This window comes from Oryctolagus cuniculus, chromosome 8 (assembly GCF_051225735.1).
Source record: "Oryctolagus cuniculus isolate XC-2025 breed Fujian yellow rabbit chromosome 8, ASM5122573v1, whole genome shotgun sequence".
Taxonomy (NCBI): Eukaryota; Metazoa; Chordata; class Mammalia; order Lagomorpha; family Leporidae; genus Oryctolagus; species Oryctolagus cuniculus.
In genome coordinates this window covers 138,539,408-138,555,980 of record NC_142874.1, presented here as the reverse complement: position 1 = coordinate 138,555,980, position 16,573 = coordinate 138,539,408, and the positions used below count along the sequence as shown (strand labels likewise).

General features: G+C 48.5%; 1 protein-coding gene across 11 annotated transcripts in view; it reads right to left on the bottom strand.

The window, feature by feature from the left end:
• Positions 1-16,337, bottom strand: part of NMU (neuromedin U) — a 33,674-nt gene extending 17,337 nt beyond the window's left edge. For 2 of the 11 annotated variants that reach the window (XM_051820271.3, XM_089302789.1), the window contains exons 1-2: positions 15,684-16,337; positions 10,133-10,191 (exon numbers count right to left, since the gene is read on the bottom strand). In XM_051820271.3, the coding sequence (XP_051676231.1) occupies positions 10,133-10,191; positions 15,684-15,774 (150 nt within the window). In that variant the 5' untranslated portion in view covers positions 15,775-16,337. Of the gene's footprint in view, positions 1-10,132; positions 10,192-11,536; positions 11,901-11,989; positions 12,255-12,717; positions 12,939-14,414; positions 14,652-14,697; positions 14,836-15,683 lie in introns of those variants that run through there. The other 9 variants (XM_008267849.5, XM_051820273.3, XM_089302788.1 and 6 more) reach the window with 9 other exon arrangements.
• Positions 16,338-16,573: the final 236 nt, after the last annotated feature.

Below are 16,573 nucleotides of genomic sequence, written 5' to 3'. Positions count from 1 at the left end.
TCACACACATACACATTCACACTAATTCACACACAGTGACACCGGCATCCTGTATCAAAGTGCCTGTTTTGGTCCTGGCTGCTCCACTTCTGATCCAGCTCCCTGCTAATGCCCCTGGGAGGCAGACCAAGAGCTTGGGCCCCTGACATCATGTGGAAGACCTAGATGGAGTTCCTGGCACTTGGTTTTGGCCTGGTCCAATCCTGGCTGTTGCAGCCATTTGGGGAGTGAACCAGCAGATGGAAGATTGATCTCTCTCTCTCTCTCTTTTTATCTCTGTAGGTTCTGCCTTTCAAATAAATATCTTTTTCAAAAAATAAAAACTCTAAAGGAAAAATTAACTATATATATGTTCTTAGCATCTTACCTTCGCTAAGTATCTTTTGTGGTGAAAGAACTGATAGCACTTTCACAACTCTATTGGACTTTCCTTCCAGCATTACCATCTAAGATTTTTTTTCCAAATATTTTCCGAAGAAACATAGACCGCTTCAAGCTGAAGGGAGTTTTCCCACACTACAGCCATACTGAGTCACTCTTCACTCCTCGTCTCGCTTATGCCCTTCTGCCTTAAAACTGACCAGGACCTGTGCAATTCCAGAGTGCTCAGGGCTGGACACTGCGTATCCGTCCCTCTCCGTATGCATGTCCTTGGCCCAGGCACAGGCTGCTCTTCTTGGTTCATGGCTCACGATCATGATTTGCCTTCTTTTGTTGATTTATCATTGATGCATTCTTGTCGTGCTTCCCTGAGCCCCATCCCATCCTCCCTCGGACAATGCTCCAGTGTGTCTGTGTGTGGCCTCCATCTGTCGGCTTTCTTGTACATTGTACAGCACCACCTCCCTTTTTCTCACTCTACACGGTGCATGGCTACCGGCGGGCTGCTTCTGACGGCTGCCGCGTATTCTGTAACACACTGTCCCTCTGCTCCCCAGGGATGCACGACAAGATCCGGCCAGTCCTCTCCATTACAGCGAAACCCTGCACCGCTGAATCTCCCACACCGTGTTAACACGCACCGTGAACTAGATTTCAATCGCCCGCCAGTCTAATGGCTGGCCAGTGATCCTTCATCATGGTCTTCATTTTCATTTCATTGGTACTAAGGAGTGTGAGTTTCTCTTTAGAGGCCTTTTGGGCTTTTGGGCCTCCTCCTCCTGTTCTTTTTCTTACTCCTCCTCTTCTTTCTGCTTTTATCCTTTTATTAGGGGTTCTTATCTTTGTTCACTTGGTTTTATGGGATTTTGTGTGTGTGTGTGTGTGTGTGTGATTAAAAGCAATCCTTGGCCAGTACCATGGCTCACTTGGCTAATCCTCTGCCTGTGGCACCGGCACCCCGGGTTCTGGTCCCAGTTGGGGTACCGGGTACTAGTCCCAGTTGCTCTTCTTCCAGTCCAGCTCTCTGCTGTGGCCTGGGAGTGCAGTGGAGGATGGCCCAAGTGCTTGGACCCTGCACCTGCATGGGAGACCAGGAGGAAGTATCCGGCTCCTGGCTTCAGATCGGCGCAGCACTGGCTGTAGCGGCCATTTGGGGAGTGAACCAACGGAAGGAAGACCTTTCTCTCTCTCTCTCACTGTCTAACTCTGCCTGGCCAAAAAAAAAAAAAAAAAAAAAAAAAAAAAAAAAAAAAAAAAGCAATCCTTTCAGAGGCACTTAGCTTTTCTTGGATTCTTTTGCAGGAAGAAATCATTACTCATATTAATTCATTGTGTTTTTGGCCTTATGATTTAGATTTATATTGTTATTTAAGTTTTCCCTGTCCTGAACTCACGAAAATGTTGCCCTACGTGATCTTTACCATTTATAGTTGGGCCTTTTATTTGTCTGGATCCCATCTTTGTATAGGGTCTTCATTTTATTCTTCTCTATATATTGAGTCAATATCTCAACCCTCACTTGCCAAACAACTTGTTCTTTCTGCCCTTGAGTTTTAGTGATTTTTTAAAAGATTGATTTATTTATTTGATAGGCAGAGTTACAGAGAGAAAGAATATCTCATTAGCTGGTTCACTCCCCAAATGGCCACAATGGCCAGAGCTGGGCCGATCCAAAGCCAGGAACCAGGAGCTTCATCTGGGTCTCCCACATAGTGCAAGGGCCCAAGTTCTTCAGGCATCCTCCACTGCTCTCCCAGGCATGTTAGCAGAGAGCTGGATTGGAAGTGGAGCAGCTGGGACTTGAACCAGCTCCCATATGGGATGCCAGCACCACAGGTGGAGGCTTTACCCACTATGCCACAGCACCAGCCCATGTTTTAGTGTTCCTTTAACTATGGATTAGGTGTGTGTGTGTGCTTTTCTATCTTAGGTTGTGGTCCCTCTAGAAACCAGCCATGAGCTAAAGATGTGGATGTAACTCCTTTGGGAGGTGACCTCCGAAGCAGCAGCAGTAGCAGAAGAGTGGGGGGACAAGGAACCCAGTCAGGGAGATGCTGTGGCGCAGTCACCTGTGACGGGGCCCTGGAAGGTGCCGAGGGGCAGGAGAGCTGAAGCGTCACCTACCTGCTCCCTTCCAGCACCAGGTAAGGGCTGCTCTCGGCGAGGGGGCACTGCTGCCCGGACACGTCTGGGCAGACGCGAGAGAGGCAGGAATGACCATGTCCTGGAAGCTTTCAATGACCAAGCTTTTTTATTGCTACAAGTTTATATACTTGTATACCTTGACATTAGGTAGGGTAGCTTCTCTCTCTCTCTCTTTATGTGTGTGTGTGTATACACACACACATACATACATATATAAATTATATATAAATATATAATAATTTAATATATGTAAAAATATTTGAAAAGCAGAATTACAGAGAGAGAGAGAGAGAGACAGAGAGAGATCTTCCATCCCCTGGTTCACTCCTCAAATGACTGTAAAGGCCAGGGCTGGGCCAGGGTGAAGCCAGGAGCCTGGAACTCCATCTGAGTCTTCCATGTGGGCAACAGGGGCCCAAGTACTTGGGCCATCTCCTGCTGCTCTCCCAGACACATTAACTAGGAGCTGGGACTCCAACTGGTGTCCAGATAGGACGCTGGTCACAGAGGCTTTACCCTCTATCACAACACCATCCCGCAGAGTACTTTTTTTTTTTTTTTAAAGATTTATCTATTTATATGAAAGGCAGAGTTATAGAGAGGCAGAGACAGAAAGAGAGAAGTCTTCCATCCACTGGTTCACTCCCCAAATGGCCACAATGGCTGGAGCTGGGATGATACTAAGCCAGGAGCCAGGAGCTTCTTCCGGGTCTCCCAGGCAGGTGCAGGGGCCCAAGGACTTGGGCCATTCTCCACTGCCTTCCCAGGCCATAGCAGAGAGCTGGACTGGAAGTGGAGCAGCCGGGACTGGAACCGGCGCCCATAGGGGATGCTGGCACTGCAGGCAGCAGGCTTACCCACTGCGCCACAGTGCCAGCCCCCACAGTACTTTTAAAAACTGTTTTTCTTGGTTATCTACTCTTGCTCAGTCCATTTCTTGTCTATCTTTATTTTCACCTCTGCCTTTTAAAACCAGTACCAAGAGTGTTTCTTAATTTTTGAAACAAACATGATTTTGTTAATATTGTTCATTAGTTCTCCCCTTCTCTATTCAAATTTCTCTCTGCTTTATTTTCACTATTTACTTCATTCATCTTTCTTTTCATTTTCTCTGTAGTTCTTTTCCCCTTTACTTTTCAGCTGAATGCTTAGCTTACTGCAAGTTTTCTTCTTTGCTGGTAACTTTACATATGAAGTTACAATTTCTCTCTAGTTACTGTTTCACTTAGCTGTAGCCTACAAATCGGGACTTGGAATGCTTTCCTCCTTCACCTCTTAGTATTTTCCACTTTCTTTTTAGCCCAGGGTTATTTACTAAGATGCTTTTATTTTCTAAACAGGAAGGATATTTAAGTTACACATTTGTACAACAAAAACAAGCCAGAGGTATCACAATACCAGATTTCAAAAACATACTACAGGGCAGTTATAATCAAAACAGCCTGGTTCTGGTACAAAAACAGATGGGTAGACCAGTGAAACAGAATAGAAACACCCGAAATCAATCCACATCTACAACCAACTTCTCTTTGACAAAGGAGCTACAATCAACCCCTGGTGCAAGGACAGTCTCTTCAACACATGGTGCTGGGAAAACTGGATCGCCACATGCAGAAGTATGAAACTAGACCTTTACCTGACATCTTTCACCAAAATCCATTCAAAATGGACTAAAGACCTAAATCTACAACCCAACACCATCAAATTACTAGAAAACACTGGGAAACCTATAAGACATCAGCATAGACAAAGGAGTCCTGAGGCCCAGGCAACCAAAGCCAAAATCAACAAATAGGATTACATCAAATTGGGAAGCTCCCACATTGCAAAAGAAACAATCAGCGGAGTGAAGAGGCAACCAGCAGAATGGGAGAAAATGTTTGCAAACTATGCAACTGATAAAGGATTAAAACCAGAATATATAAGGAGATCAAGAAACTCAACAACAACAAAGCAAACAATCCGGTTAAGAAATAGGCAAAGGACTTAAACAGATATTTTTCTTTTATTTTATTTTATTTTTTTTTTGACAGGCAGAGTGGACAGTGAGAGAGAGAGACAGAGAGAGAAAGGTCTTCCTTTGCCGCTGGTTCACCCTCCAATGGCCGCCGCTGCAGCCGGCGCACCGCGCTGATCCTGGCAGGAGCCAGGAGCCAGGTGCTTTTCCTGGTCTCCCATGGGGTGCAGGGCCCAAGCACCTGGGCCATCCTCCACTGCACTCCCTGGCCATAGCAGAGAGCTGGCCTGGAAGAGGGGCAACCGGGACAGAATCCGGCGCCCCAACCGGGACTAGAACCCGGTGTGCCGGCGCCGCAAGGTGGAGGATTAGCCTATTGAGCCACGGCGCCGGCTAAACAGATATTTTTCAAAAGAGAAAATCTAGATGGCCAACAGACATGTGAAAAAATGTTCAGGATCACAAGCTGTCAGGGAAATGCAGATAAAAACCATAACGAGGTTTCTCCTCACCCCAGTTAGAACAGAAATTAATAAATCCTGGCAAGGGTGTGGGGGAAAAGGTACCCTAATCCACTGATGGTGGGAATGTAAACTGGTAAAGCCACTATGGAAGCAGTATGGAGATACCTCAGAAATCTGAATATAGACCTACAATATGACCCAGCCATCTGACTCCTGGGAACTTACCCAAGGGAGCTGAAATTATCACAGCTCAATTCACAATAGCTAAGACATGGAATCAACCCAAATGCCCGTCAACTGAAGACTGATAAAGAAATTATGAGATATGTACATCATGGAATACTACAGAGCAGTAAAAAAAAAAATCTAAGTCCAGTCATTTGCAATAAAATGGTTGAAACTGGAAAACATCATTCTTAGTGAAATAAGCCAGTCCCAAAGGGACAAATTCTGTGTCCCCCCCATCTGTGATAACTGATAGAGCACCTAAAATATACCATGTAGAAATGAAACAGAAACTCTGAGAAGCAATGATTGTGAACAGCCCTTCTTCTGACTGTCAAGGAATAGCTTTTTATTTTATATTTTTATTTATCTTTCCCTTTATAATATTTTCCTTATCTTTTTCTCTTTCTTTTTTTTAATTTTTTATTTTTTAAGGTCTTCTTTCCATTGTTTCTTTCCCCAAAATGGCCACTATGGCCAGCGCTGCGCTGATCCGAAGCCAGGAGCCGGGTGCTTCCTCCTGGTCTCCCATGGGGTGCAGGAGCCCAAGCACTTGGGCCATCCTCCACTGCACTCTCAGGCCACAGCAGAGAGCTGGACTGGAAGAGGAGCAACCAGGACTAGAACCCGGCACCCATATGCGATGCCGGCGCCACAGGCGGAGGATTAACCAAGTGAGCCATGGTGCCGGCCCATCTTTTTCTCTTTCATATGACTCATTGAACGATATGCTTAACATAAAGTTAATCATATATTTAAAAAGTTAATTGAAAATAGATCTTGGTAAAGAATAAGAGTGAGAATAAGAAAGGGAAGAAAAAGGGGGATGGGAAGGCAGGCACAGTGGAAAGAATCACCAAGATCCTAAAGCTGTAATTGTGAAATGTATGAAGTTTGCAACTGCAAAGCAGTGTAGTCCAACATACATTCCTACAGACTTACTTCAAGAGTACAGCTTAACAACTAGCCATAGGACACCAAAATCCCTAAAGCTGACTGATAAAAATAGCAGCTTAAGTGCTATAAAGATCAAATAGATAGGAAAAAGTGGTAAAGTGACCATACAGATAAGATGAAATGTTAAAGTGATCATATAAGTAGGACTAAGTGTTGGAAACAATAACAGAATTAAAAAGGAGTTAAGGCTCCAACATGGGAAGCAGCCCACACAGCAGACTTAAAGAAAGACAAGGGGCTGGCGCTGGCACCATGGTGCACTAGGTTAATCCTCCACCTGCTGTGCCAGCATCCCATACGGGTGCCGGTTCCAGTCCCAGTTGCTCCTCTTCCAGTCCAGCTCTCTGCTGTGGCCTGGGAAGGCAGTGGAGGATGGCCCAAGTGCTTGGGCGGCTGCACCCACATGGGAGACCAGGAGGAGGCTCCTGACTTCTGGCTCCGGATCGGCGCAGCTCTGGCCGTTGTGGTCATTTGGGGAGTGAACCAACAGAAGGAAGACTTTTCTCTCTATCTCTCTCTCTCTCTCTCACTGTCTGTAACTCTGTCAAATAAATAAATAAACTCTTAAAAAAAAAAAAAAAAGAATGACAATTGCTTTAAGTAGCACTCTGACCTGAGACAGCCCTTAAGGCATTCTGGTCTGGCTGGAAAGCCCAGTGGAAACATTTGAGGCATGGAAAGCCAAGACACTATGGAAAAAAATGTCCTACATAAAGGACCCCAGTGCGTGATACCCCAGTGGAAAGAAGTGGCCATCAAAGAAGGATATATGTTTTCTCTTAAAAAAAAAAAAAAGATTTACTTATTTTATTTGAAAGTCAGAGTTACACAGAACGAGGAGAGGCAGAAAGAGAGAGAAAGAGAGAGAGAGAGAGAAAGAGAGAGATCTTCCACCCACTGGTTCACTCCCCAGTTGGCTGCAACAGCCGGAGCTGCACTGATTCAAAGCCAGGGGCCAAGAGCTTCTTCTGGGTCTTCCATGCGGGTGCAGGGGCCCAAGGACTTGGGCCATCTTCACTGCTTTCCCAGGCCATGGCAGAGAGCTGGATCAGAAATGGAGAAACCAGGACTCAAACCAGTGCCCATATGGGATGCCGGCACTGCAGGCTGTGGCTTTACCTGCTACACCACAGCGCCAGCCCCAGAAGGATGTCCTTTTCTCTGAAGGGAAGAGAGACCTTCCACTTTGTTTATGTCCCTGTTGAGCTACTGAATCCAAAAGGCTTCTATAGCCAAGGCAGCTCATGTCAAGAGCCTTGGATGATCACTGATGTCATACGTAAGAGTGTTATTTGTTAAACAAACAAGAATCACTGTGCACCAACTTCCCATGCAGGACCTCTATCCCCAGAGAGCTGTAATATGAGACTTAACAGTAAAACGTGTTCTCAAGAATCACTTCCTTTTCGGCCGGCGCCGCGGCTCACTAGGCTAATCCTCCGCCTTGCGGCGCCGGCACACCGGGTTCTAGTCCCGGTCGGGGCACCGGATTCTGTCCCGGTTGCCCCTCTTCCAGGCCAGCCCTCTGCTGTGGCCAGGGAGTGCAGTGGAGGATGGCCCAGGTGCTTGGGCCCTGCACCCCATGGGAGACCAGGAAAAGCACCTGGTTCCTGGCTCCTGCCATCGGATCAGCGCGGTGCGCCGGCCGCATCGCGCTGGCCGCGGCGGCCATTGGAGGGTGAACCAACGGCAAAAGGAAGACCTTTCTCTCTGTCTCTCTCTCTCACTGTCCACTCTGCCTGTCAAAAAAAAAAAAAAAAAAGAATCACTTCCTTTTAGTGTATTAAATGGAGGATATTATTATGTCTCATAAGTTATATTCATGCCGGGGCTGGCACTGTGGTGTGGCGGGTAAAGCCGCTGCCTGCAGTGCCAGCATCCCATATGGGTGCCAGTTTGAGTCCTGGCTGCTCCACTTCCCATCCAGATCTCTGCTATGGCCTGGGAAAGCAGTAGAAGATGGCCCAGTCGCTTGGGCCCCTGCACCTGCGTGGGAGACCCAGAAGAAGCACTGCTCTGACCATTGCAGCCATTAGGGGAGTGAACCAGCAGATGGGAGACCTCTCTCTCTCTCTCTCTCTCTCTGCCTCTCTGTAACTCTGCCTTTCAAATAAATAAATCTTTTTTAAAAAAGTTATAGTTATATCTAAGGGCTCACAAAAGACATATCATCCTTGGGTTCTTCCTTAACAACAATTAAGTTTCTAAAAGGAAAGAAGGAAGGGAAAAGAGGAAGGAAAGGAAAAAAGAAAGCAAAATCACCTTTGAGAAGCAATAACATAGAACCGCCCTTGTCCAGAGCATCGAAGAACAGTTCTCTCAGGTATTTATCCATTCTTTATTTTTCTCTTTCTTTCTCGGATTAAATAGGAGAGGGAGGAGGACAGGTTGGGGAATGGGTGGGAGGGCGGGTACCATGGGAAGAATTACTGTGTTCCTAAGGTTTTATTTATGAGATATATACAAATAAAATTGTTAAGTTATACATTTGTTATTAATTGCTGGTTGTCCTGAATTGTAACTGCAACACATTTCTAACTCAAGGACTCTCCCTTCCCACTCTAAAAGATTCAAGTTTATCATCTTCAAGAATGTGCATACTACTTACTATAGGTTTTAAAAAATACTCCTAATAATTGAAATTTATTAACTGTATAGTTAGGTCTTTGATATATCTGCTTATGTATTAACTTGCTTTAACTACCAGTTTTTCAGCAAGATATATTAAAATCTCCAACTGCAATTGTTGTTTTTTTTTTTTACTAATTCTTCCCTAAAGTTCTATCATTTATTAAATAAATTCTAAGACTGAATTTGTCAGTCTGTGTTAATTATGGCTGTATCTTCATTTTACTTTTTTTTTTTAAGATTTATTTATTTACTTGAAAGTCAGAGTTGCAGAGAGAGAGGAGAGGCAGAGAGAGAGAGGTCTTCCATCCGCTGGTTCACTCCCCAAATGGCCACAACGGCTGGAGCTGCACCGATCTGAAGCCAGGAGCCAGGAGCTTCTTCCAGGTCTCCCACTTGGGTGCAGGGGCCCAAGGACTTGGGCCATCTTCTACTGCTTTCCCAGGCCATAGCAGAGAGCTGGATGGGAAGAGGAGCAGCTGGGACTCCAACCAGCGCCCATATGGGATGCCAGCATTGCAGGTCAGGGGGTTAACCTGCTGTGCCACAGCATTAGCCCCTGTATCTTCATTTTAAAAAATTATTTATTTTTATTTGAAAGGCAAAGAGAGAGATCAATCTTCCATCTACCAGTTCACTCCCCAAATATCTGAGACAGCCCCAAAGTCAGGAACCCGGAACTCAGCCCAGGTCTCCCACATGGCTGCCGGGACCCAAATTCTTGGGCCATCACCTGCTGCCTCCAAAGGTGCACATTAGCCAGGGGCTGGAGTCTGCAACAGAGCCAGCACCTGGACCTACACACACCAACATGGATGTGAGTGTCCCACGCAGTATCCTAACCACTGTGCCAACTGCCTGCCCTGGCTGTAGCTTGCTGATCTGTTGTTCTATCAGCACGTAAGACTTTTGTTTGCCAGTTATGGTGATCTGTTCATTTTGCTAGATATTAAAACTGCAACTCCAGTTTTATTTCAATTCATATTTGCAGAATACATCACTTTGCATATTTAGCCTTTATTTGGTTTGTTTTCTGTGTTAAGTGTGACTATCACAGAAAATATATTTCTGGATCACACAAAAAATAACTCATTTGAGAATCCCTATCATTTAAGTCGTATAGTTTTTAGTACATTCATAGTTATTGTAATTACTCTATTATTTCTATGTTCTTACTTTACCATTTACTTTACTTCTTTGGTTTATTTTCATCTTCCCTTCTCTTTTATTTAATAAAAATAATTCTGAGTATAAAATCAGAATATTGGCAAAAAATCATAGTTTTCTCAAAGTTCAATTATACTATTTCATTTTACCATGATAAATTCAAAGAAAGTTCAAGTTTCCCTTGATTTGTGTGAGAAAAATTCTTTACCTTATTCCATAGCTGCAGTTCTTGTTCAGGGTATAATCCATAAGATAATACTGGAGCCCCTAAAAATAAAGTTATACTTAATGTTAGTTCTACAGTATTTCTTCTAAAATTAAATGTTTAGACATAATTCCTGTTCAGTTACTATTTCTAATTTTCTCTGTATATCACAACCCTTCTATATCAATCAGCATTTGACTTATAAGGAGGCTTCACTGTTAAATAAGTCTTAATAACATTACAAGACACTACTTTCAAGAATGAATGACTGAGATGCCTACATAAAAACTTATATGTGAATGTTCATAGTAGCATTATTCATCATATTAGCCCCAAAGCAGAAGGAACCCAAATGTCCATCAGCTGGTGAAGAGATGAAATGTGGCCCAGCCACACACGGTAGCACCACCAGGCCACAAAGAGGAGTGAACTCATGGTTCCGCCTTTACCATTGATGAGTCCCCGAGACATCATACTGAGTCAGCTAAGCCAGATGTAAGAGGCTGAATATTGCATGAGTCCATTTATTTGAAATATACAAAAAAAAAAAAAGAGCAAATCTATAATGACAGATTAGTGGCTGCCTGGAGCAGAGAGACCACACATGTACATAAAACATCTCCTGTGGGTGACAGCAACGTAGTAACATTGTACTGCTGTGAAAGCCAAACAAATGTTTAATTCTAAAAAAAAATCACTGTACTGGACAGTATGTAAAGTAAGTGAATTCACGGTAATTATATAGCAGAGAATTTTTTTTTAAGCATTATTGTTAGGATCTTCATAATTGTTGAAATAAAAATGTTATCTAAATATTCCTCTAAAACAGTATTTTCTCCATAGATTTAATTCTTTAGTTGATACTGTAAAAAGTTTTGTCTTGGTGTTTTCAGGCTGTTACAAATATTGAAATGCAGTTAGTGTTTATTTTCTTATACGTATACATTTATCATTACTAAACATCTAAGAAAACATTTGTAGTAAAAATACTAAACTTTTCTGAGATTTAAAACTGTAGAAAAATTAAACACCAAAAAAAGGTTTAAAGAAAATTTTTAGAATTTTATTTGTTATACATGCTTCATATATACAGATTTAGGAACACAGTGACACTTCTCCCCTCTTCCCCCTCCTCCCTCTCGCATTCCCACTGTTAATTTTTACAAAGATCTATTTTCAGTTTACTTAATGATCATATAGTTACCCCTACTCTAAGTAAAAGAGTTCAACAAAGAGTATGAAGAGAAAAAAAAATACTTCCTCAAAGGAAGAGACAAGGGCCATAAATAACCACTGAATCTCAGAATGTCTATTTCACTCCAATACGTTACGGGTACTCTATTAGTTACCTCGGATCAGGGAATGATAAAGAATTTTTTTAACTAATAAGATAGAACGTACAAATACCTGTAGAACATTTACTTGATGTTCGTGGACTATGCTAGGCATTTCAGAACTTATTTGAAAGGCAGAGAAAGAGGGAGAGAGAAAGTGCAGTCGCTCATCTGTTGGCTCACTGCAGGGCCAGGCTGAAGCCAGGATCCTGCAACTCAGTCCAGGTCTCCCATGTGGGTGGCAGGAACCCGGCCAGCTTGCCCACCACCTGCTGCCTCCCAGGGTGCGCATGAGCAGGGAGCTGGAACAGAAGCCCAGAGCAGCCTTGACTCCAATCAGGCCCCTACGGGTCACAGGCGTTCCAAGCAGTGGCTCGTCTGCTGCACCACAGCGCCAGCCCTCAGCTCCATCTCGTCAAGCCTTCTCTGGAGGTCCACAAGTTTTGACCATCTTTCATTAAGCTCTAATAATAGTAACAATTACACTAATTTACATTTTCTGGGGCTCCATATCAGGATAACTTACAGGGATCCTGAGGCTCTCAGCAGAGCGCTAACTCACGTCTGACCACGACTGGATCCCCTGTTAGGGGACGGGGTTCAAGGTGGGCAAACAGTCACGCACCCCCGGCCACACACATGCATTCCAGAGTCCCAGCTGCCTGGGGACTCACTCCCTGACAGCAGTCTGTGTTGAATAAGGGCTGAAGCTGGGGAGTGGGTGTTGGCCTAGCAGTTAGGATGCCCGTGGCCCACATAGGAACACCTGGCTTCAATGCCCAGTTCCAGCTCCCGACTCCAGCTTCCTGCCAATGCAGGCCCTGGGAGGCAGCCGTGACAGCTCAATTAAGTGTGCTCCTGCACCCACATGGGAGACCTGGATTGCATTCCTGGTGCCTACCCTCGGCCCCAGCACAGCCTTGGCCATTGTGGGCATTTGGGGAGAGAAGCAGAGGATGAGAACTCTCTGCGGGTCTCTCTCCCTGCTCTCTTTCTCTCTGCTTCTCAAATTTTAGAGGAGAAAAGGAGAAGGAGGAAGAGGGGGAGAAGAGATGAGGGGTGAAGGAGGGAGAGAAAGAGGGGCTGGAAGGAAAGGAGGGACAAGGAGGGAGGGAAGGGGAAAAAGCAATAAAACGGCGCTTCTCCAATTCGTCTAAAACACCTGGTGCTCTGGGTGAAGGAGGCTGTGTTTGGTGGGTCATCCTGTTTAGAGGCTGCCATCAGACCATCCTGACACTCCTGTCTGCCCCTCACCTGCCAGTAAGCGTCGCAGCTTCCGCCCTCAGGCACTGGAGGCGGCCACACTGCTTCCTGCCAACGACACCACGCAGAGCTTGCCTGGGCCCCTTGGACATCGCTGTCATGCCTTAGTTCCACTCACAGAAAACCCAAAGAGCGGTACTTGCTGGGTTGGGTCCCGGCTCTGCCTTCTGACTCCAGCCTCCTGCCAATGCAGGCCCTGGGAGGCAGCGGTGGCTCAGGTGATAGTGCTCCACCACTCATGTCGGACAGCTGGAGGGCATTCCCAACCCTTCCTTCAGCCAGCCCAGCAGGTGGAAGCTTGGCTGGCATCCATCTCTCCTTCTCCCTCTCTCTCCCCGCCTCCAAAGTAAATTTTTTAAAATTTATGTTTTTTTTTAATTGATTTATTGGAAAGGCAGAGTTACAGAGAGAAAGTGAGGGGAGAGACACACAGATCTTCCATCCACTGTTTCACTCCTCAAATGGCCGCAACAGCCAGGGCTGGGCCATGCTGAAGCCAGGAGCCAGGAGCTTCTTCCAGGTCTCCCATGGGGGTGCAGGGGCCCAAGCACTTGGGCCATCTTCTACTGCTTTCCCAGGCCACAGCAGAGAGCTGGACTGGAAGAGGAGCAAGTGGGACTAGAACTGGCGCCCACATGGGATGCTGGCATTGCAGGAAGTGGCCTAACCTGCCACACCACAACACCAGACTCCTAATTTATTTTTTTAAAGGAGTATTTTGTGACCTTTTCAAAACCACATAAACACAGTCTCAGGATAATAAAAGTAGAAAAGCAAAAATAATAATAAAAACCATTTTCCTGTCATCTATAGACAGCCACTAATATCCTATGACTCAACCCAACGTAAGAGGGAATTATCCTTGTCCCTTTGTGGTCGTTCACCAGCGCTGAGAGGTTTTCTGCCGAGGACACCCTCGATGTGGGCGCTGTGGCCGAGACTCTCCCTAGAGTCAGAGACAGCACCACTCCTTGTGCATAAAAGCTGCACTGTCTGGAAACTTCTACCCACATATTCCTACGTGAGTGCTATGCACCAGAGATCGGTTTCCCTCTCATTCTCCAACACCTGATGTGGGCACTACAGACAGCTGAGACCAGTGTAAGAGACAGCAAAGCAGAGCCGATTGTTTGAGAGGTGGACCCAGTCTCCCTTCCCCGAGGCTGGCGCCCTGCTCCATCGCTGTGGGACTGGGAGGTTAGGATGGAGCGTGCTGGCCATTCAGATGCCTCAATTTCGCCTTGGACGTTTAATCACTTATCAAAGGCAAAATCAAGCGACTTTTTTTTTTTTTTTGCAGATATCCAACATGTGTTGGTCTTATAAAAAACGCCTTTCTTTATTCTAATAACATTCTCCAAACAGCCAAATGCTTCCTCCCCCAAAGCCTCCATCTCACCCTCCATCTCTGCACGGCCCTTGTCTGCTCTGCTCACAAGGGTGCTGCACTTATTGACACGCTGTTACTTTCCTCTGGCTTTGGACACTTTGTTTTGTCGGCCGATACATGCAGTTTCACCTGGCTCCACAGTGGATGGTGGTAGGGTCTCTCCTAGCTTCTGCTCGGTCTGTCATGTCACCGCCCTCCGCACATCTCCCTCACCACCCCTCCCCCCCCCCCAACCACGCTCAGGGACCCGAGATGAGGGCAGATCCCACTGTTCTCCAACCTCCCGCTTCCCTCCCACCTTTCCAGAGAGGCAAAGTGGGTTTTCGGTCCCGAGCGCAGGTCTGCAGGGGAAGGAAGACGCAAAGGGGTCTCAGGGTGGTGAAGGAGGCGGCTCATTCTTTTGCTTGAAAAATCCTGGGGGATGGTTACAGATGGTTGGTCAGCCGGCAGAGGGGCTCCTGGGAAATCAAGACTTCTCCGGTGGGAACAGGAGTCTGCCACTGCTGCCCAAGCCCCCTGCAAGCACACAGCACGCAGCAAGCTCGCCTGGGACGCGCATTCTCCTGCCACAGCCTGCTCACCTGCACCCCGGAGGACGGCAGCTACGAGGCCCGCCGCGAGCGATCAGTGACCATTCAACACCTGGCCCAAGCCACGCGGGGTGACCGCCGGCTTAGGCCTGCCAGCCTCGGATGGCTTCGATTTCAACGCCAAATTTTCACACACACACACACACACACACACACACACACACACCCCTCCAGTGCCTCCAGGAAAGGAGGAATCCAGAGCAAACCAAGGAGAGCAATAAGAATAAGTAGGAATACTAGTAGCCCCCACCCCAGCTCCGAGCCAGGGCACGGCTGCGCTCTGCAAAGCCTCTGCCATGGCGATTCTGAGACCCGGGGGTTCCGAACGAAGATGCCCGGAGCCGCCCACAGCAGAGCTAACAGGCCCTGCCAGGCCCTCGGGGCAGGAGCAGGGCAGCGGCTGGGGGAGCCACGAACGACGGCCCCTGCCGGTACCTGGAAAGGCAAGGCTTTAGTGGGCGGCGAGGCATCGCCCCGCCCAGCGTCCCAGGCTTCAGCCCCGCTGGGTCAGCCCTAAGGTCCCCGCGTCCCACCCTCGCCGGCCTCACCTGTAGCACCGCCGGAGGGCCGGCTGCGCCGACTTTGCGGGGCCTGCAAAGTCTCCCTGCCTCTCCCGATCGCGGGCCCGCAACCCACGGCGCACGGAGCCCGCCTTTCCCCTTCTCGCCGCCTACAACGGGGCCCGTTTCGCGGCTCCGGCTTCTCGGAGCAGCGCACCCCGCACGTTCCCGCGCCGCAGCAGGTGAAGTCCCAAACGCACTCCGGCTTCGCCTCAACCCTCAACGCTTCCAGTGCTGGCCATCGCGCGCGAAGCGTTTTTGTTTCCGTCACCCAAGGGCCACGGGAGCTGGAAACAACGCACGGAGGCTGTGGAAGACCCCGGCCCGTGCGCACCTGCGCCCCCTGCACTGGCGCCCGCGGTCCGAGGCGAGGTCCCGGGAGCGCGGGGGCGCGGCGGCGGCCCGGGACCCTCTTACCTCGGCCGGAGTCCGCGCAGCAGGCGAGCAGTAGCGGCAGCAGCAGCGAGAGCGGGGCCGGCCCGGGGCGCTGGCGCGCGGCTCTCGGCATCTCGGCACCTGCGGGCTGCTGGGGACCCGGGACCCTGCGCGGCGCGCACCCTGCAGCAGGCGCCTCCGCCGCCCAACTTTTAAATCTGGCGCACACGTGGGCGGCGGCGGCGGGCGGTCCCCGCGCGCGTCAGCCCTCGGCCGCCCCCGGCCAGGGCCTGTGACTCAGGGCGCCCCTGATTTTCTGGGATGGGCAAGCCGGGCAGGAAAAGCGTACGCCGCTGTCTCCGCTTTTCAAAGATCCCAGCGCGCGCCTGGGGTGCGGGTTTTCACCCTGGACGTGGGGATGCTCTCGTGGCTCCTGCGTCTGCTGGGGGCGCCCCTTCTTTCTCGCGCCCGCTTAGCCGTGCCGGCCCCATGCGCTCCCGAGTCCAAGCTCCTAGCGTTGCTGGTTCAAGGGCGCCGTCCGCGCTGCTGACCATGCCCCAAGTGCCCACAAAGCCGGAGACCCGTCAGCGAGACGCCTGGTCCGCGGATGCGGGTGACCCCGCACCAGTCTCGCACGGCTCTGGGCGGGCTCCGGCTCTCCGGTAACCCTTACTCTCTGCATCTGTGCTGCCTTCGCCCTCGGGTTTCCGGCGGGACCTGGCCTCGCTGTCCCTGCCCCCAGTCCTTTGCTTCCTAGCTGGACACTCCAGGGCTGCAGCCTCTCCCAGGACCCCCGCTGACACCGTTCCGATGCCCTGCTCCGGGAAGAGGGGCGAGGGCTCTTCTCTGAGCTCCCGGTGACAGGCAGGGAAGGCGGAGGAAAGCGCAGGTCGGACGCGCGTTCCCAGTTCGGGAGGGGTGTTGCTGCGCCA